We start from the raw sequence: 22598 nt of genomic DNA, 5'->3' as shown, positions 1-22598 counted from the left end.
AATACACCACACAATAAATTCATCATTGATTGTTGATGGGGGAGAGGGAAGGGTTGTAGGGAAAAAATAAATAGGAAGTTCTGGTCCAATGCAAATATAGAAAAACGGCAATTTCCGGCATATTTCAGGCATTTTCTGCCAGAAAAAAATTTTTCTCAAAAATCGGACTCGGCCATGTTTAGGGCATTGTTAATATGCATCTTTGAGCAAAAAATCAGAAAAAACTAATGATAAAATCTTGAGAAAATGTCAAAAAAACAGTTTTTCCGGCATATTTCCGGCATTTTCGACCGGAAAAAGATGTTTTTTGAAAATCGGGCTCCATCACAATTTAGGTATTGACATTTTGCATCAGTGTGCAAAATTTCATGAAAAAATATAAAGTACAGCTCAAGGAATTCAAGAAATACCGTTTTTCCGGCGAAAATCGGCTGTTCCGGCGATTTTTAGAAAGTTCCGGCTTCAAAAATCAATTTTATTGAAAATTGAAACATGCTTGATGGTGGGCACTGCTATCAATAATGTTTTTGAATGAAAAAACAACCAATGATATGGAAAAGGTCCAATGAAAATCAGAAAGTATGATTGATAAACTTGGTGGAGTTATCAAAACGAATTTATTGTCAAAGAGATTCTACAGTAAGTGAAAATAAAGGCCAGATATTAAACGGTCCTATGTTTCGACCAATCATCCCAAGTTAGGGCAGTTGACAGTATCCAATCTGAAGGTAAAGCTCTTAACAATCGCATCAAATTCCCGTTTGAGAGCTAAAGATTTAAGAAAATATTCAACCCGTAGAATCAAGGATTGAAACAAATAAAGTTATATGACTACCGTAACTTGGTCTAATGTCGACATCCCTCTTTTAAATTCAACACCCTTTTCTAGAGCTGAAAATAATAGAAAGGTTGAAACTATATTTCTTTGCTTAGTGGTAAGAGACGAAAAATTCTTTTTCAATCACCGATTCTAGCTTTCATATTATTCCTACCTCTAAAGAAGGGTGTTGAAAAAAGAAGACGGATGTTGAGATTAGACAAACTTACGGTACTTTTTTATCCAAGGCGCTGAAAAGCTATTAGGGCAGGCAAATTTCCAGGCCTTTGGTTGAATTTTGAAACTCAATCCTATTTCCATGAAAATCATGACAAAAATTTGATGTCCTAGGCCCTTACCGTAACTTGGTCTAATGTCGACATCCCTCCTCTAATTCCGACACCCTTTTTATCAGCTGAAATTGATAGAAAGGTTGAAACTGTTTTTCTTGGCTTAGTGGTCACAGAGGAATAATCCTTTTTCAATCAGTGATTCAAGCTTTCATATTATTCCTGTCTCTAAAGAAGGGTGTCGGAATTTGACGAGGGATGTCGATATTGGACCAACTTACGGTATTAACAGAAAAAGCCCATTCTGAGGTTGATTCTTTGTGTTTTAATAACTCCCAAATAATTAAACAGAGCCTGGGTTGATTCATTTTATTCGTCGAACTGAATTCAAACTCAATCATTGAAATAAAAATGGTAGCAGCTGTAAATTTGCCAGTAGCGTCAAAAATTAGGGTCAGTTGTTAACCAGTCATCATACGTGTCATCATACACAGCAATCTCAATGGTTGAAATTTAAAAAAGACTTTATGATGGAGCGGATTACAAAAGCCAGTGAGAAGAAGAGAACAATTTTGATGTCTTTCGTTTTTAGTGCAGATATTTCTAATATAAAAATTGCATGGTGAATACTTTGGTCAATGTGTACCGTGTCAACTATGTACCGTCAACTGCTCTAACTTTCTGACAAAACATGGGACGGCAATTCAGCCACCATTTCACCAAACCTCCAAATTCATTTGATTTGAGTTAAGGAACAGCGTATTTAAAAATACACGATTTCTCTTTCAATTTTACTATAGTACAGTAAGTGAAAATACAGACCAGATATGCAACAGCCCCATGTTTCGACCAATCGTCCCAAGTTAGAGCAGTTGACAGTAAGCATTTTATTGTTGGAATATAAAAGAGAAAACAAGTAAGGCGGTCATCCAAAAATTGTTCTATTCGCGTCACCTGCCTGCATTAATATTTTCCGGCCGGTGCAGGTGCAGAGATGCGGAAAAAATCTGGGAAAAGCAATTTGTTCTTTTAAAGTATAGCTTTTTTCTCAATTGCTCTGATGGCCATCGAAAAATTGTTTTGCTCGCGTCACCACCCGCCCCTGCTGAATTACTGGCAGTCTGGGAAATCCTCTCAACTACACGCTTATGTTTCGAGGCCGTAAGCGCGCAATTGCACGGTTATCATTTTTAAGCGTGTAATTACACGCTTATCGAAATTGTTCTGAGACGGGCGGTAAGCGGTAAACGTGCAATTGCACCCTTTATTATTCTGACACGCAATTCCTTCCGAAAGCTCTGTTGAATTTCCAAAGCCTAGAGCAGTTTTACTCAAAATTTATCGTAGAAGAAGATTCCGTAAAAATGGATTGCCCGTTAAACCATGCCTTCGCCCGAATTAGAGAATTCTGAACCCCTTGAAATCTCTAAGCAATTTCAACCAGGACGGGAGCGGGCGTAAATTATAACCATGCAATTGCGCGCTTACGCCCTTGGAACATAAGCGTGCAATTGAGAGGATTTCCCAGACTGGGCGTGATAAAAAAACCGGGAATTTTATCGACTGCCCGTCCGCCCGCATACATTTTTAACGGGAGGTCGTCAGTAGAGTCCCCTGCCCAGTTGGCGACCGGTCCAGTTGGCGACCGAACGTCTTTGAACCCAGAAAAGTCATACAAAAACAAACCTCTGGAGAATTTCTTTTGGTAGTAATCTGCCTCGACCTATTTCCCGTACTGTGTAAAAAAAGTTCTAGAAAAGAACGAGTAGAATCCGAAAGATCCAACTTTGCACGGAAGCACATGAAAAACCCGGATTTTTCGAAAAAAATAAAAAATGGCTACCTGTGGACAAAAAAGCTTCGTAAGAAAAAACGCTTCAACTCCCACTCCAAAAAATACTTGTCCAAAACGATGAATATGTTAGAAAGCATTTCTGTAAAAATCAGCTCGATACAGTTTTTTTCGTTTGAAATATTGATAAAAAAGTTGACGCAATCAGCTTTGAAATTTGACGTCCAGTCTGCGACCGACCAAACTCAAAAAATGAAAAAGAAGACTCTACATTGCGATTAAAAAATTCCAGACGCGAAGAGAAAAAAACAGACATAAAAAATTCCCGCGTTTTTATCAAATGAAGACTCTCCATAGACCGCCACTTTCAAAACAAAACAAAACTTTAGAAAAAAATGGCGACTTGAAGAAAAATTCTGAAAAAACATGCCGAGGGGAAATGTAAGTGAGCTATTTTAAAACAAAAGAACGAGTGTAAATAAATGTAATACGGGAAAGCTTATGACTTTTTTTATCATCCTGATCAATTAATACAACCTTGCCTGCAAGTAGAGCACTGATTTTTTTCTTACTCGCGATCGGTCGCAGACTGGTACGTCGGTCGGGAACTGGGCACTTGTACCGCTCGCTTCGAAAGTTTTTTATTCTAAGAAGATCTCCTCAAATAAAAAATCAAAACAAACACGAAGAGCATGTTAAAAGTTGTCTAACCGTTGGTCGAAAAGGATTTTCAAAAAAGTAAAAAGTAAGTGAAAAATTTGAATCAAAAAATTTTGGTCGCCAACTGGGCAGGGTACTCTAGTAGTCCTACACTTTCTAGTCCGACAGTAAAAATGTACGACGTTGGATTTGACGAATGCGTCAGTATTCCGACAACAATTTTGTCCGACAACAAGTCAAAAAAACAAACATGTATGAATGTATGAAACGAAATATGAATCGCCGAAAATGAGGCACATCTTTTATAAGCAACCACGTGATGACCGCCTGAGTCTAGCCTAGCCTAATTGTCAGCTGTCAGAGGGCGTAAAAAGAATGTGAGAGCTTAGCTTATTTCCAAATTTGTATCAAAAACAAAACACAGTATTTCCCAATCTGACAAAGCATTCCTTTTTGCAAAAACTCTACTCAAGGTAATACAACACTATATTTCAACGAAGCTCTAAAATATGGTATAAAATTGTTGATATTTTGTGTTAAATATCTCTTGATATAATCCTCATTAAAACAAGATGGCGCATTTCCTACATATCTCCCAGATGCCAGACGAGTATAAAATTTGGCGGGTAATATTTGACGACGATGGTGAGGAGAGTGACGTTATTGTGTAAGATCACCAATGGAGTGCGTTCTTTCCTTGGTCAAACCCGAAATACTGTTCAAAGTATAGATACGCGCTTTGAAACCTAGATTAGCCAACCAATGAAAAACACAAAATTCCTTTGACCAATCAAATTGAAGTATGTTGAAATCAAAATAAAAATTCCCGCCTAAAATTTTGGCGCCAAATTGAATTCACAAGATGGCGGGGAATATTGGCGGCAAAAATATTAACGCGGGCGATTTTTCGAATATTGTTTTTAAAAATGGTATCCTAGCTGTAGAGCAACAAAAATCAAAACAAAATGTAAACAAAAATGAAACTGCAATGCAGGTATCACGATATAAACCAGTGGTATACCTGCAATTCTTTTTACTTTTGATAGACATTTTAATAAATTCATTTGCAGAGATTTTTAGAGCTGACAATGTCGTTTTGTTGGTGTTATTTGTGTGAGTATATTTTGAATAAGAAATTTTTTCATCTTCACAGGATCGATTCTCAACCACAAAATACATCTTTAATGGGTTTTTTTCTGACGTTCTTCCTTTGAAGAATATCGATGACTTTCATTTTACCCTTGAGCACGCAAAAACAATGATAGCTTGCATAGGCAAATAAAGGCAGCAATCTTGTGCTGAGATTGCTACTTAGTTTCCGCCTTATTTTGCTCCCCCCCACGATGAGGAAATCTGGTAATTTGTTGATGTTGATGGCTTGTTGATTCTGTAAAGAGAAAAGAAAACAGGTATAGCTTTTCCTAAACAAGGAATATCGAAGTTCCACCTGCACTGACATATTTAAACTTGTGGTAGGGACTCCAGAAGTCATGCAACTTTCGTTGACGTCATACCAAATGTTTCATTTTTCCGTGAACTTTGAACCCTCCGAACTTTTTTTCTATGTATGCTAAAGCGTTCCGGTTTTTACTAAATAAAAGCCCGTGATCTTAGCTTTCCAGCGGTATATAACACTGTGGACACGGGCTAGACGGCAAATTGGTAAAATGCCGAACGTTTTGCAACATTTTGAAAATTGTTTGCCGATTGGAGAAAAAAAATTAGCAACTATCGAAGAACAAATGTGTCCGGAATGGAAACGGAGGAAAATGTATTTGGAGGCTGAAACTTTGTATGTTTATCAGAAAAAGGGTGAGGAATTCAAAAATCACAATCGCTAATTCTAGTTCTTTCATTTTAATGTAGTTTTTTTAACTTTTTTGCTTCTTTAGCATGGGAATGTCCCAAAAAAAAGTTTTTATTTCTGCCGAAATGGATTTTCTTTTCATTTGGGGTTTCTCCTTTCAGAAAAACTTATTCTTTACTCATAAGTTTTTGTTCCTCCATTTCCAGAGGCCCCTTGAAAATGGGTCCTACCACCTTTTTTGACTCATTTCAACCTTTTCCAAGCTATTTTCTTCAAAAATAAAAATAAAACAATGCAATGTCTTCTTTTTTCAAAAAAAGACATATCTTTCGTTATTTTGATAAATATACTAAATATTTTACAAATATTTTTATATAATAATATTTTAACACCATCAAAGAATTCTCCCTCCAAATTTGAGGTCTCTAGCTACACTAGAAAAAGAGATATGCAAAATTTAAAAGAAGCATGACTGGAAAATTTCTTTTTTTTCTTTTTTGAAACATTTTTCGAATTTTTCCAAGCTATTTCCTAACCTTTTTTTTGACATTTTTAGTCAAAATTTCGGCACTAAAATTTGAATATCTTTAAAACCACTAATCCTCTGGAGGCCTATGACCCCTCATTTTCTTTCTTTTTCAAAGCTCTACAAGATAGGATAGATTTTGAAAAAAAAATTAAAACTTGAAAAATCTTCTGGAGTTGCTACTTGTGGTAAGAAAGAAAGAGGTTTGCCCAAAATATAGCTGGATCTGTTCCATCCCATCGGGATATTAAGTATATGATTGGCAACTTTTAAATAGTAATTCTTGATCACAAATTCAACACTCTCTGATAAAGAAATGTGGGTAAAAAATATGTTATCATTTCCTTATGCTGTCCAATAGACCCAATTAATGATATCTGTCAAAGTTGTTACAAGTAAGTCGTGAGGTATAAAGTGTAGCAAGTTCGAAATTCTTTGTTCTTTGTGCTGATAACCGGTGAAGAATTTTAAAGAAAGCCCCAAATTTGCTAAAGCCAAAAAAGAATCTTGATTTTCTATGAAAACTTTTAAAATGTTTGTAAAGAGCTTTAAATACATTTGAAACAATTGGTCGGTTAGTCACACTAGGAAATCAAGCTTTCAGAAAAAATAACATTAGTCATCTACAGGCAGCTACAGGATGTATGTACAACAAAACAACAAGGATGAGAGTTACCTGAGAGTTGCTGAATCAATTTGAAGTTCCCAAGACAATTAATTAAAACTTGAAAACTTAAAACGGGACAAAACGACTGATTGCGAACGTGCAGCAGCCAGAATATCAACCAGCGCTTCAATTTTCAAGGCCTTGTTTATACGCTAAAGTAAAAATAATTCTGCACATGTAAATGGGTCACTGTTTGAGGTCCTGTAAAATTTCCGGGAAATAGCCTATCTGGCGGTCCGCGGATCTAGGTGGGTTCCGTCTTCCCCGTAGATCTTTTTCTAGGGAAGTTGATCTTCAAATTAGTTTTGGTTGGCTTGGCTTTTTTCATCTATGGCTTAAATTTTAGGCAGTTTCTCATAGTTTTTGAAAGTGTTGATTTCATTAAAAAGCTTCGGCTCATTTTTTCATGAATCCCTTTAGAAGTTCTGCAGCACATTTTTTTGCTTGAGAGTCAGATCAGGTAAACGATATAGCGCTTTCGCAGCATCAATCTTTGATACGCATTTCGGCGGGGCGCTAGTGTGACTAACTGTTGGTCAATGGTTTGGTGCTACAAGTTTTTGAGGCTACAATAAATTTGAAACCAATAGGATTTTTACTAAAGAACTTTTTAGAAGACATCATCAGTTGTTCTACACAGCGTGATATGTTTGCAACAACAATCCCTGTTGTTTCAACGTTGCAAACGTATCCTGTAGATAACTGATGTTGCTTTTTCCGAAACCTAGATCACCCTAGATTTTTCAAATGTTAATTTCATTAAAAAGTATGTCATTTTTCATGTATATATCCCTTTTAGAAGTTTTATGGTAGATTCTTTGCTTTCAAGTCAGCATTATTCTTTGTTTTGCATTTTGGTGGGATATCAGTGTGACTAACTGATAGACCTTCTGTTAAATGGTCAAAGCTCATGATAGTTGCTAAAGTTCAAAATTTAATCATTTACCTGACAAGATGTGAAGTAGCTACGCTAGAAGGTCAACCTGAAATGCTTAGAAAGATTAGATGGTATTAAAAATTCGCCAGATGGAGTGATATGTGTTTTCTCAAAATGAGGAATTTCGATAGATAAATGGCGCGAGTTGTTTTGCTCTTAAATGATCTTTTACACCTTGAAACTTGACCATACCAGAAAGTCACTGAAAAATTGGTCTGGAATTTTTCTGAACATTTATTATGTAAGACTTTGCGCATATGAGATAAAGATGGAAAGACGCTAAATACTTAACTTTTTTTACTTGTAATATTATTATTATAAAAAGTAGCAAACTAGGGAAATCGGCGCTGTTTAATCGCTTGTTGTGGAATATAAACAAACCAAAATAGACTTTTTTGTGGAGCAATGCGAAATTTGCAAGAATAGGAATATGATTGATTTTGTCATGTTCCTACAAAGATAGATGGTTATCAGTAGTATGTGCCAATTCAATCTAAAGAATATATATGTATGATGATACATTACCATTTTACGCTTTCATATTATGAAAGCTGGGAAGCTTGGATAGTTCTATGTAACCTTAATTCAACAGGAAACGGTTACACAACTGGTGCTACTGTGTGCTAAAATAAGTTTTGCAATTAATCCAAAAGAGTAAACTCTAATTTTAGAGCTAATATGTGAGTGAAAATAAACAGAAAAGGATCACTTAGCAGATATTTGGACACTGAGAAATTCAAAACATTCCACTTTCGTTTCTTTGCCTCATTCACGAAGCGTTTTAAAAAAACGAGAGTCATTGTGGGTACTTTTTTTTTAACTGAATATATTTGTGCTGTCAGGAAATCACATGTATATTCCGATCGGAGTAATAACTAATACTTGCTTAGGGCTAGCCATTAGCATTGCTCGGTTCTAGAAACCCGTTCGTTTTACCAAAAAATGTAGAAGAATCGGATTTAAACTTTGAAGTCTTGACGACGACGAAGGGATTTTAAGGGTCAACAGGGTTGACAATTAAAAATATTTATTATTGTGATTATGTAACGTTTCTGGAGTCATTGCGTTATGTTTTTGCCTCTAATTTTAGAATTAAAATGATATGCTGATTAGCAAAAGGCCTATTCTTCTTTTCCTTTTATTTTTATAGGATTCAAGATGTTGGATTGTTATTATCACTGATTGTGCTCTTCCTCGTCTTCTTCAACACGTTTGTTTTTCGTGCTGGTGTTATTTTCCTGCTTGTGAGGAAATTTAAAACAACTCTGCTATGCATTATATTGTATCTCATGCTTTCAGTTGGACTTCATATTTGGACCATGGTGAGTTATCTTGGCTCCTAAATCTTTCTCAAATTAGAACAACACGCTACACGTCTTTTTTTTTTAAGAAACACACTTTTAAGAAACACAAGGCTCAGAATGCCTAAAAACTAAGAAACATCTAAGAAACATGCTGAGGCTGAGAATGAAAAAATAACATTTTTTAATTTGGTTTTTTAAAGAACCTTCCAATCATCAAAGCAAAGTTCCAGAAAAATACTTACATAGCAGTTAGAAACATTTGAGAAAGTCAGAAAAGCAATATAGAAGATAGGAAAGTACCGTAGAAAGACTATTGTATTATCAACATGCGTTCTTTAAGCTTGAAAAAGTTTAGAAACATGTAAGAAACATTTAAGGCTCAAAAGGCCGATTTCTTAAGAAACATTGAGGCTGCTTGGTAAAACTAGTTTCTTAAAAAAAACAAAAACGTGTAGTCATTTCAATATTTACGAAGAGCGGGAATATATTGGAATATAATGTACTTTTGTATAAACAATCGAAGGTGGTTGAAGAATAGCTTCAATGGACTATCAACTGACTGGGATGCTCAAAAAGAGGATTATAGAATTTTGAATTTTCATTTGACCAAAAACATGAAAGGGGGCTTGTTACACACGGTACTTTTTGTAATGTCAGTGTTTTGCTTAGAGAAAAAAAGAGAAGGTTTGGGAGATGGATGTACAATCCCCTATTCGTTTCAATCAATGTCATTTTTCCTCTTAGTCTCGAAAATGGGGTGATGACATCAAGTATATCTGGTTCAATGGATTTCAAGCATTGTATGCAATTCAGAGGATAGGTTAGCTGGTTTTTATTTTGTCTTTCAATCTCTTTAATCTGTTCTGAGCATATGTTTCGGTTAGAAATTTTTATCTGTTCTGATGAGATAGGGGTCCAATCAAGAAAATCTGATGCGCTCTTTCAGCCTTATTAGTAACCCTAAAATTATTCAGAACACATCATTTGAACAGAAAAACTTAAAGTCATGGATAGATAAGAAAACATTTCGCTGATTGGCTTACTGCTTCTGCAATGGGCTCTTTTTATTTGAAATCAAACAAACCATAATCTGATAGCAGATGGCTATAACTTCAAAAATTGAACTTTTTTCTGATGTGGCGCCCTATTTTTAAACACATCACGTAACTCTTTTGTCATTCCCAGTTAACTCTAAAACGATGAGCGAGCAGTCCTTACAGATTCAAGTTTATTCATCAGATTGTTTGTTGTCACCCTTTAGAGCTTCATCGTAGCGGGCAGAACACAATCACGATCTGATTTCAAGTCAATAAACCATGACTTTGACATTAACTACAATCTCATTTTTTTTTTTTAGTGTCGGTGGTTTATTACTTCACTTACAAAAGAGCAATGGTGAAATTGTCTGACCCAAAATATTATCGTGATACAGAATGGCTTAGAAAGGAGTTGGCTCGTATTCGGTGAATGACAATCCAATTTTGGATTAACTCTTACATCAATGATCTGGTGCGATGCAATTGATGGGTGTGCCATACTATCTATAAAGAAGGAATGTATCTAAATTTTCAGCTTATGCTGTATTTTATTTATTGACCAAAATTCACTAACTCGGTATGTTGATAATCGTATTGACATTAATGAATTTGCAGATTACCAAATAACCTAAACTTGTCTTTGTTGGTGGGATCACGGTTATACTGTAACAAACACATCATTCATTGTAGAATTTTTATACCGGGTGGTTTAAAAAAATCTTTGGATGTTTGGAAACGCCTTTGAGCAGAATGGATCAAGATATGAACTTTAGTGTAATGTCAGAAGAAAGAGGAAGGTCTAACTTAAATTTTATGTTGTTACTTTTTAAGTTTGGTTCAGGAGTTTTTGAGTAATCGAACTTCTTTTTTTTTTAACCACCCGATAGAACAGACCCATCAAAATGATCTGAAGATTTAAGGAATTTGACTTTCGGAAAATATTTCTAGATCTCGTTAAGAAGTTCTTAATAAGATCTTAGGGATCGGAGAATTCGAAAAATCACAGGTTTTGTTTTTAAATAAGTCGATCTTTCTTGCTTACTGTAATGAATTGACACGGAAAGGGAGAGAGATAGATAGAACTGATTTTTTAAATGGATAGCCAAGTAATCTAGGACTTGAGAAATTCGGGGTCCACGGCCAGCCAGTTTTAGTTCTCTGAGAACTAAACACGGAACACTGGAGGGAGTGAGTATTCGATCTGCTAGCCCCCTAGTATGAATTACTGGCGCATGAACCACCTGCTATCGTCCGCACACTGGGCCCAGAGGACAAAAGTTTGGAAATAGGGAGTGGGAGAACAACAAGATAGCATTTCTTACATTTTTTGTATTATTAAGGCATTAGTAGAGCTCTAGGGTCACATTACATGAGTTAGAAAATAGTAAACTTCAAATTTTGACTTTCTTTTGAGATTTTTCATGGAAATTGAGATTTGTAGCTTGGAAAATGCAGGCAAAATTTGAACTTTTAAACCGCTAATTGTCACATCGAAACTCCAGCATTTTTGGAAAGGTTAGTGTCTGTAGTTTTCAAAACATATATGGTTTGATATGTGACACTTAGCGGTTTTTGAGATATTTGGACATTTGTGGTTACCTTAAGCATTTTCGTGATGAGAATTTGGACTGAAAATTTGAATTTTTTCTCGTTCTTGGATATTTATACTTACTTTAAAGCAATTTCCCTTTAGAATATAATGTCTCTAAAGGTTATCACACGAAAGAACTGATTTACAAGCTGAATTTAGATCAGAATCTTCAAAAATATGCATTTTTCACTTTTTTTGATTTTTCATCAAAATGTGGTTTTCAGTCAACTTTGGAGCCACATAACTTGAGTTACAGATCAGATACAGACTTGAAACTTTGGCATCTTATCAGAAATTTATTCAAGATTCCATAAATCATATTATTAAAGCAAAATTTTAACTTTCGTTTTTTCCCTATTTCCACCTCTGGGCCCACTGTGGTCCGTCCCCTAAAGCAAAATAGGTTACTTAGCAAAAATAACAAGAATTAAAGTTCCAAAAAGATATTCACACAGCTTTTATCAGAATATTCATTCAAGTTTTTCAATTTTTTCAAATAATCAATATTTTAAGATATTTTTATTTCCAAAATTATGTGTTGTGTATATTTATGAAATTTTATCAGTGTACTTTTCAAAAGTTTTTACCTTAAAATATATTCCTATCAAATTTTACAAGAATTTACAGGATACGTTGTCTTTGATTCGCCAATCTAGAAAAATATTTGACCCTAAATTTTTCGTTAGGGATGGTAAGAGGAAATTCTCCCTTTCTTTAAACGAGATGTTTCAACCTTGTACATACAGTGTCCAAAAAAAGAAAATTAATAAAAATTCGTATGGATTATGACGATTTGGTGAGCGCTTTTTTTGGGGTTGTTTTTTGGACCTACCCCGGTGGGGTGAAGGTCCTATAAATTAACCCGTGTTCGTTAGTTCGTTCGTTCGTTAGTTACCAACTTTTCTCGAGATTGGCTCATTCAATTTTTCTGATTTTTTGCACAAAGGTGCATTACTATAAACCCTCGAATGTGACGGAGCCCGATTTTCGAAAAAAAAATTTTTCCGGCCGGTAGAACCGGAAATGTCCCGAAAAAAGCGGTTTTTTGAGATTTTCTCAAGATTTTATCATTAGTTTTTTGCGATTTTTTGCACATAGATGCACATTAGTACTGCCGAAAAGGTGTCGAAAACCGTTTGCCGAAAAAAAATTTTTTCCGGTCAGTAGAGAACCGGAAATGTGCCGGAAATCGTCGTTTTTTTCACATTTCCGTCACATTTTTTTCAACTTATTTAATTGTTTTGTTTACAGAAAAATGTTCTTTATGATGATGCCCAAAACTTAGCATCGTTTGATTTCCAAAAAAAAATCATCCTTTGAATCCGGAACTCCTTAAAAATCGCCGGAACAGCCGAAAACCGGCGTAAAACGGTTTTCCTTCATTTTTTTTCAACTTATACTCGACAGATTTTCATGATTTTTTTGCACAATGATGTAAAATGGCAATGCCCAAAATGTGACAGAGCCCAATTTTCGAAAAAGAAATTTTTCCGGCCGGTAGAACCGGAAATGTCCCGAAAAAAAGCGGTTTTTTTGAGATTTTCTCGAGATTTTCTCATTAGTTTTTTTTGCGATTTTTTGCACATAGATGCACATTAGTACTGCCAAAAAGGTGTCGAAAACCGTTTGCAGAAAAAAAAAATTTTCCGGCCTGTAGAACCGGAAATGTGCCGGAAATCGTCGTTTTTTCACATTTCCGTCACATTTTTTCAACTTATTTAATTGTTTCTTTACAGAAAAATGTTCTTTATGATGATGCCAAAAACTTAGCATCGTTTGATTTCCAAAAAAATCATCCTTTGAATCCGGAACTCCTTAAAAATCGCCGGAACAGCCGAAAACCGGCGTCAAACGGTTTTCCTTCATTTTTTCAACTTATACTCGACAGATTTTCATGATTTTTTGCACAATGATGTAAAATGGCAATGCTCAAAATGTGACAGAGCCCAATTTTCGAAAAAGAAATTTTTCCGGCCGCTAGAACCGGAAATGTCCCGAAAAAAGCGGTTTTTTGAGATTTTCTCGAGATTTTCTCGAGATTTTCTCATTAGTTTTTTGCGATTTTTTGCACATAGATGCACATTAGTACTGCCGAAAAGGTGTTTCTTAATTGCTTTCTCCGTTCCAATAGATATATAATTCGAAATTTAAAATTATACATTACTTCCATTAAATTCTAATTATTCGTTTTATAAATAGGTAGGTCCATTAAAGTATTGCTTGTTGGTATATGGCTCTTTGCTAAACCTTGCCAAGTTTTCACAAAAGTGTAACCAGGGAAAAATTTCAGACAACATAGAAAGGGGGGCCCTTATCTATGGCATATTTCATGGGACGTAAGCATGTATGGTTAAAAATAAGATAGGATTAAAAGATTTTCTAGGACTCTGCCTGCCAAGAAAAATTTTATGATTAGATTAGATCAAAAGAGTGGCATTATAAGCAAATCTCCTTATCCCAAAAATGGACGATTTTCAAAGTCGAATTCACAGGTATGTTATTGCCTTGGATTCAAAGGATTTGCCCACCCCCTACTAACTACAATAAACACTGACAAAAACTTAACCAAAAAAGGACTAGTAGGGGAAATAAAATAAAAAAAACTCTTCTTCTACCGCTATGGTTTTGTTTATAGAACTAAAATCGCACACCTTTTTCTTTTATAAGAACAATGAGGCTCAGAATTGCAAAAAAATGAGAACTATTTAAGAACAATGTCGAGCCCGGAATTACTCAATTTCAAGCAATTTAGGGGTTAAAGTAAAAATTGGGTAAATATCCTAAAATACCTCAATTTCAACCAATAAATAAGGTCAAGAATAGAACAATTTGAGGCTTAAAGTGCCAAAAAATAAACAACCGTCCTCATCACAAATTTACTGTTTCTTATAAAAAAAGAGTGTAGCTGTGACTCGTTTATCTTCTTGGCGTGAGGACGCCAAGGCCCATGTACTAGTACACGCTTTTTAATGATATACACCTTCCTACGTCTTCAAAATATCTTTTGAAGCGTTTATTGAGAATTCCCAAAAAGTCATTGAACACATAAAATAGTTACTTTCTCAAACCAACCAAAATCTACGAGCACAGAAATCTAAGATACCTTGGCAATTAAAAGATTTTCCTTAACCCTTCCAGCATCTTGGGGGCCTCCCCAAAACGATTTTTTGATACCTTTTGAAATATTTATCCAGTTGATTTAAAATTTTGCAAGTGTGCACCAAATATGAATTGGCAACTTTGATGAACATATTGGTATCATTAACTTTTTTCACTTTAATTTTTTTTGTCGAAATTTAGTGAGGCAATTCCACGTGACATGCATTTTTGGGACAGAGGATAGGTTTTTTACCACCTGCTGGTATTGTGTATTTTACAGAAAAATTGCCTTTTTTTGCCTAAACAGCCCTGGGATACTGTATCTAGTGATTAGAAAGTTCTATTAACTTGAAATTTTGACAAGTGTTAGGTATTGATGATACAATCTTGCAGCCAAAATTTCAGAAAAATCAAACGAGCGGCTAAAAGTGAGCATAATAGATGCTTCCCCTAGTAAAAAATAGGAAGATGAGATTCTTGAAGGGTTAACCCCTCAAACCCGAAAGACGCATATATTCGTTAAATATAGAATGAAATGTTTTGCACACTGTCTTAGATGGTCAATATCTATCACTTGTGAAAATTTCGTCAAAAGCTGCAGTAGTTCCGGCAGGTGATCAAAGGCCAGTCTGCAAATTAACTAGGATGTTCGCCTAATTAGGCCAGAATTTATATTAATGGCTTAATTTTGATGTATAAAATATCCAAACCTAAATATCTTGAGGACAAGTGAAATCTGCATCAATCTTACTACATGAACTTGTTTCTTGGACTAAGAAGAGTATTTTCCTTCAGGAACGAATTTCAGTCAAATCAAACGAGTCAATCAGTCAATACATGATTTTGGTCAAAGTTTACATCCTGGTCTATAAAATACTAACTAGACAGGTGTGATTTTTCAACCACATTTTCTACCAATGGTGAAAATTTCAATGTCATAGCCCCGTCATAGCACAGATTTTAAAGGGGGGCCTCGAGCCCCCCCCCAAAGATGCTTTCCCTAGTTAAAAAAAGGAAGATGCTCAAAGGGTTAACCCTTCAAACCCGAAAGACGTATTTATATATTCTTTAAAAAGTCTCACACATAAGGCTATAACTCTTAACCACTTCAAAAGTCTTTATTTTTTTATATGTTTGAGTACAAGACTTCATTTTCGTTTAATTCAACTTTAAAAAGTCGTCAATTTTTTTCATATTTTTGGGGTCAGAAGTTTTGCCTACAACGTCAGTTATTTGGCCTCTAAATTTTTTCCAGGCCTAGTTCGCGGGCCCCCTCTCAAAATTACTTTCGAACCCATTGCATGTGGTTGCGTTCCCCATGAAAGATGTTACGGATCCAACAAAAAAAAATTTAGAATTTTGAAAGTGACGTCAGAATTACTTAACATTGGAAGAGCTTCAATTCGTTAACAAAAGACTTTTTTGAAGTATGAGCAATTTGAAAGGCCATAAAAATTTGGTGAGAGACTTTGTAATTTCATATTACAATTTACCTCGGGATAAGGCCGTGTGTTGAGGTACCTCTACATTCGTAGAAGATTTTGTTTTTCGCGCCAGCGTCTGAGATTCTTTTTTTTCTCGCTTCAACAAGCTTTGTAAACAGTCACGTCTACAGTAGGGGAATTTCAGAATTGCATAATTCATATACAATCGAGAAAGCGATAACTCTAAATCTTGTATTTCTAGTGGTAATCAAACAAAAATCATTGAAGACTATCACATCTGCTCAAAGGATAAAAATGCCGATATTTCGACAGAAGAGCCATTTCAACCGACCCACCAAAAGTTTGTCAGATAATGATGATGATAGTGAAAATGATGACATTGCACAAATTGAAGTCATTCCTGATCATTTGGTTCGAGAGAAGAAAGAGAGCGGCTTCAATTTCAATCCGATGAGAAAGATGAGAAAACAACAAGCTCCAGGTATGATCAAGTTAGTTCTGTAGGTGTTCTGTTCTACCTGCCAACTTTTGATGGTTGAGCCCCCCTATCTTTGTCCTTGACCTTGGGGTGGGTTTGACTTGTTTTTAAAACGAGGAGTAAAATAAAGGGTTTTGTACGGTAGTATCTACATGATGATGGTCCAGCGTCGAAATTTAAAATTATTTTTGCATTTCCGGACACGGAGGTGCTTATGTTGTCAATTGATAACTAAAGCTGTTTTGATGGATTTTCAATTTTTGCACCGTTTGACAACAACTCCTTTGATAGTAGGGGCTAACCTTTAAAACGCGTGGCATTGTTTGAGCGCATGTGGTTGGTTCGAAAGAAGAAAGGATATGATTATAAAAAATCTTATCATTCACCATCTCTACATTTTCATTCATAGGAGATCTCCACAAAATCACTTTCCCGCGTACCAATCTAAAAACAACATACAATAAGTCAGATGTTCGCATGATCAATTTAGAACAGAAAGGTCCTTGCGCTTACTACGGCCGATCGAGATCACCAAAGAAATTGATAGGCCGTCCTCTAGTAATGGCTGACGAAGAAGCGGTCGTTTATGATGAAACCAATCATAATATGACGAATGAACAAAGAACTTTTAAGGAGATTCGAGAACAACAGTACAGAAAGTTCGAATTAGAAAATGTGGCAATGGAGGAAAATGATAAGTTTGCGGCTTTTAATGAAATTATAAAAGAATTCAGAGAAAAAGCAGGTACAAGCAACATTTTAAAGTATCATCATAATTTATACTTGGGATGCAATCCTTGTCGGTCGATCTTCTATAGCAAAATGTGCAACTAAGTGATCCAGATTCTCTCTTAAAGGCATCGAGAAACCGAGAAACCGATCTTTTTGGTATTTTATACAAACCCAACTTGTATGGGCATCCCTCATATTTTTGTTAAGTTATCTCAACCTCCACACTATACAGCTTCATGTTTTTATTCCCAATTAGGTATTCGATATGGTTGGCCAGGGGAAGATATGAACGAGGACGTTCTAAGTAAACATGTTCAAAATTATAAAGAGAAGAAACAACGTAAACAGGCCCAATTATCACAAGGTAGCCACTTTGATGAGGTCGAAGATACACCACCAAGATACGAGGAGGCGGTAGAAATGCCGGCGTTAGATGCGGAACCACCTGTGGTCTTCCAAAGGCCATCTGAGGGAAGTTATCCAAATATGACACCGTCGGAAGAAAAGAATATGCAACAAATATTAAGACTTTCTTGGAAAGGTGAGATTTCATTATTTATAGACGATCCTATCGTTGTTAGCAGTGGTGGAGGTACTTACAGTGCGTTTGTTCCAAACTCTACCGCCGTTATTTTTTCCCGAAAACCGCTGTGATGGCTGTAAACTCTGTGCATATATTTTTCTCGCGTTTACTATTCCTTTAACGGACGATAGCCTCGTCTGCATTGTTTTTAGCTGGACTCAAATTGGTAATGATGGCCTCTTAAGGTGTTTTTAGGCGATTTTACTCCATTTTTGGCCCAAAATTTCCCTCAGATAGAAATTTCTATCAATTTCATTTTCTGTCACTGTTCTTTGATACCAACAAAGAAAAAAACATAATATCCATCTATTATTTATTACACGATAGTAGACTATGCTATAGTCTAAAACAAATCACTATCTAAGAAGTAAGCCCAAAGCCGAAGAAAATTCGCAAACGGGCTTTTTGCCGAAAAGAGTTTACAGCCGGTAGAGTTTACCAGTCTTCGAAACTCTCCCGCCAATTTTGTTTCCGCATACCGCAATAACGCCATGCCACCATATTTTCCCGCCTTTACTATCACTGTAACGGACGATAACACGTTTAGCATGATAGTTGATGTGATTTGGAAGTGTGTCTGAAAATTTAACATATGGAAAAAGTACAGTATATTCTTAGTCGAGTTTGCATTTAGGATTTATAATTTTTCTCTGATATCAAATTCAAAGAATTTTCCTGGTGAATTTCTATACCCCATTTCTTCACTTATAGGTGACAAAGAAGGCTTAGTGAAATACTTAGAGAACGAACGTCGCTGGGGAAAAATCAATCTCCAAATAGATTCAAAAGGGAGATCAGCACTTCATTTGGCCTCCTCCTTTGGTGATGAGGCACTAATGAACATTCTGTTGAGAGTTCCTGGTATTGATCCCAACCTGAGAGATAGCAATGGGATGACACCGTTGTTCAAAGCTGCTCAAGTCAACTCTCCGCGATGCATTGCCAGGCTGTTAGAATCAGGTAAATTGTTAAGATTGTAATTATAATTGCAAATTACACTGTACTCTATTACCCTTTAGGTGATGTTTTAATTATCAAGAATAAGTCAAATTGGTCCAGTGTTTTTTGACTGGTATTTTGACCAGAAAACTTGCAATCATCGAATTCTGGTTTAAAGATTTTATATCACAAGAAACATGGATCCTAAATATTTCGGAAGCCTCAAAGATTCCAAAATTCTAGTTTCTGAGTACTGTATAGGATATCGAACCCCACATATGGACATAACTTTATTGAAATCCTTGGAAATGTTCTCTCCATTTCCTATAGGTTCGAATCCCCTTATCTGCTGCAATGATGGCTGTAACGTTCTTCAATATCTGATCATGGAGCATGGTGATGAATACCTTCATAGCATCCAAACTCTCCTCAACAACCAAGAATTACGTGCCAATCCTCTTGCATCAACAGCCACAGAAGAATTTGATCGCTTTACTTTTCTGCATTATGCATGCTCGGCAGAACGAGGGATTAAAGTAGGAAATACTGTGGAGATGTTGATTAATAATGGAATTGACCTAGATGCGAGAGACGGTATTCCTAGTTTTGATTTTCCTTCAGCGTGACCTTTGCATTCAAATCTAACCTTCGTGTTTGTAACATATATCTTTGTCAAAGAAAGAAAGTTAACTTTCTTGGGAACTTTATGAAGGGACACGGGACTCAATTTTAGTGAGCTAGAAACTGCATTGCATGACCGTGACTCCTGGTGCCATCGAGTCGAGTCGACTGCAGTCGGACATTTCATTTACTCAATTTATCAAAATAAATTTTATTTTCCAGTACAGTTTATTTAACACACATCAAATTATACGTACAATGCATCTGGTAAACCTAAGAGAAGGTTTTGATGTCCAACCATGCGATCTCTAAAAGAAACCCGTACCAGTCCTTTAGCTCTTTTATACTTTAGGTAATGCTCACGAAAGATGTTACCATGTTACCATTGCAATTTAGCGCTGAAATGATGACTGGCTGCTCTTTGCAGAGGACACCCAGTTCCGTATTGAGCGGTCTAGGAGTCGTCTCATTAGAACCGTCTACGCGATGGTTTATACTGCGACCAGCTTGCGAGACACTGACACACAGTTTTTGGATCGAGTGCGTTAAGTCCAGCGTGAACCACTAGGGAACAATGCCAGCGCACTCTCACCTCATCCACGATGGATTGATTGGAATCGATACCTAGCACAGTCACCGACAGGCTTCTTGAGTTTCTGTCTACCCAATTCCCCTCACATGACATGGGTTGGCCCCGGCGAAGGTACATTCACTTGCCAAGTGAATCACAGCACCGAGCGGGAATCGAACCCCGACCTCCTGGACGGCAGTCAAGATTGATAACCACTACACTACTGCGCTGAAATAAGAACAAAGATACTGACCAAAATCAATACAACGAAACACACAATTTTATCTTTTTCACTTGTTTTATTTTCCACGTAGGCAAAGGACGAACACCACTAACGTTGGCAACACAAAACAATAGAAAGAAGTTAGTGAGGATGTTGATAAGAAGTGGAGCTGATCCTGATATTCGTGATAAGGATAACAAGAAAGCTTTACATTATGCTGAGCCTGATACAAAGTAAGTCGGGCCTACCTTATCTGTCCTTTTTTCACCGATCCATATTTTGCCAAAACTCAAAATTTTTGAATTTTTAGCCCGGTGTAACAGAAAATAAGTACTCCACGGAAAAAGTACTCCCGGAGTATTTATTTCCCAGGAAATTTGTACCCGTTCTGGGAAATTTGTACTCCCCTAATCTACGTCAAGATATGTTGAGAATTTTGGTTATTTCTTCGTTTTTCGAAATTTGAAGTTTGGGCGAGAAAGTGGCTTTAGGGTTATTTGTTAAACGTAATCGAATATTTCTATTTGGGAAGGGCTTATAGACTTCCAGGCTAAATTCCGAACCTTATTGAGCTATTCTTGAACATATTGGATCTTAAGTCTAGCGTTAAAACTCTTCAAATAGAGCACTTCCAAAATTTTTTGTGGCTATAAGGTTTCGGTGGAACTTCCCTTTTTTCTCAAATATTACGAACTTGATTGTAAAAAAATATCTTAATTAAAAAAATACTGTACGTTCTTAGAACGAAGCACTTATTTTTCTTGAATGAAATGTTAACCGTGTGAAAAGAATTGAATCACTTTCTAAAAGTCCTACATGGCTATATTCACGTAAAATATCGACTTTTACAAGTTTTGCTGGATATTTTTTCAGAATAATTACACCCTTTTTAGAAAACAAAAAGACTTGAAACACAAAATTAGAGTATTGTTTTAGAGCTAAAGAAATTATTCCAAACTCGGTGTAAAAGGTCTCTGAGGAGCCAAATTTTATTCTCCAACTAAATCTTTACCTAGGACTTAATAAGCTTCCTGAAGAATAAAAGGTATAACTGGCATACTGAGATTGGGTTAAATTTCTCAGAAACTTTTGTATTCAATTTTTTCTCAACCATAATTCTGAAACTTTGTTCAAATTCAAAGTTGATGAATCGACTACAGACAAAAACTGGTTGATAGTTCAAAATACATTTTAATGGAAAATTGACTTTCCAGCATAGTATCTAGCATAGTATCTACTTTTTTCCTGGAGGGGGTGACAATTTCCTAGGAAAAATGTACTCCGGGAGTACTTTTGTCCTAGGAAATATGTACTGAAGAGTACTTTTGTCCTAGGAAATATGTACTGGGGAGTACTTCGGGAAGTACTTTTCTTCCTGTGACACCAGCCCTGATTCAATTTTGATCCCTTACGCCCTTATTACGTCAGCGACGAAAAAGTGACGTCAATGAGGGCCGAAGTAAAAAGAATCGACAAGGTATTCATTTTCTTGTATGTACTAGAGCCGATATCTACTGTATTGCCAGTACATATTATTTGAATCTTCCAGGATCATAAGGCTTAGAGTAATTGCAATGAAATCCTCTAAAATACTGAAACATGGCGTCATTCTAACATTGAGATAACTCGGAATAAATCATTAGGTTCATGTGTCTTTTTTGGCTTACTTTAGTTGTGAGATCTAGTTATGTTGCTTTTTCTTTTTTCAGACTCTATATGTTATTGGCTAGTAGAACGACGATGGAGGATAATTTTACACCTGAATCATCTGAGAGCAGCCACAGTAATAACTATCAACACCGAGAAGAAGAGCTGACATCACCAACAGACGTACATACAACGTCTTCTCAACGTCCAAGAAGACTACCAAGGCTGTCAGAACATGACAATGTGGAAACTCCTTCACAGAACTTTAGACCGTTGGAAAACAATCGTAAACAACCTTCTCAGAAAGAGATTTGCACCAATACTTCTGGTGGAGTTTGCAGATCCAACAGCTGACTAACCGAACGACATATTACCGCAACGATTCATAATAATAAGAAAGTAGGACCTCACATGTTGCGTGGAATTCTTGGAGTTGTTAATGCAACTAAGAAAGAAATTCTCTTAAAGTAAAATTTAAAAAAGATTGTATTGTGGATGATTTCTGAATTTTCTTGAATTGTAAACATTGGTTGGAAATGTTTTTCCCATATTATGGTTATTAATATTCTCATCCATTTTTCTGCTGAAACCCAAAATTAATGACAGGCGTAATTTCTGAATATGTAACAGCACGCCGTTCAATCAAGAATGGTGATTAAACTGTAAAGTTGATATGGGGATGAATTCTTTGTCCTTACTTTCTCTTAGTTGGTCGGACGAAAGCTGCTGGCGATGAGGCAACATTTTTTTCTGATGTGTTCTGAGAGAATATTTCAGCTAGAAATTTTGATCTGTTCTGATCTTCGAAAATTAATCAGCTAGAAAAGATGAT

At 35.9% G+C, this 22598-nt stretch overlaps 2 protein-coding genes across 2 annotated transcripts; both read left to right on the top strand.

The window, feature by feature from the left end:
* Positions 1 to 4474: 4474 nt before the first annotated feature.
* On the top strand, positions 4475 to 10646 carry LOC136803966 (transmembrane protein 138-like). Its single transcript, XM_067060696.1, has 4 exons — positions 4475 to 4672; positions 8647 to 8818; positions 9545 to 9620; positions 10158 to 10646. The coding sequence occupies exons 1-4, from the start codon at positions 4548 to 4550 to the stop codon at positions 10265 to 10267; spliced, it is 483 nt and encodes a 160-aa protein (XP_066916797.1). The 5' UTR covers positions 4475 to 4547; the 3' UTR covers positions 10268 to 10646.
* Positions 10647 to 15897: 5251 nt separating this feature from the next.
* LOC136803965 (ankycorbin-like) lies at positions 15898 to 22319 on the top strand. The gene is made up of 8 exons (XM_067060695.1): positions 15898 to 15986; positions 16214 to 16453; positions 16860 to 17195; positions 17439 to 17723; positions 18477 to 18725; positions 19035 to 19298; positions 20211 to 20352; positions 21829 to 22319. Exons 2-8 carry the CDS (start codon positions 16267 to 16269, stop codon positions 22118 to 22120), a joined length of 1755 nt encoding a protein of 584 aa, XP_066916796.1. The 5' UTR covers positions 15898 to 15986; positions 16214 to 16266; the 3' UTR covers positions 22121 to 22319.
* The last annotated feature ends 279 nt before the right edge of the window (positions 22320 to 22598 follow it).

The sequence above is a fragment of the Clytia hemisphaerica genome, unplaced genomic scaffold (assembly GCF_902728285.1).
Source record: "Clytia hemisphaerica strain Z4C2 unplaced genomic scaffold, Clytia hemisphaerica genome assembly, whole genome shotgun sequence".
Lineage (NCBI taxonomy): Eukaryota > Metazoa > Cnidaria > Hydrozoa > Leptothecata > Clytiidae > Clytia > Clytia hemisphaerica.
This window is presented reverse-complemented; position numbering and strand designations above follow the sequence as displayed.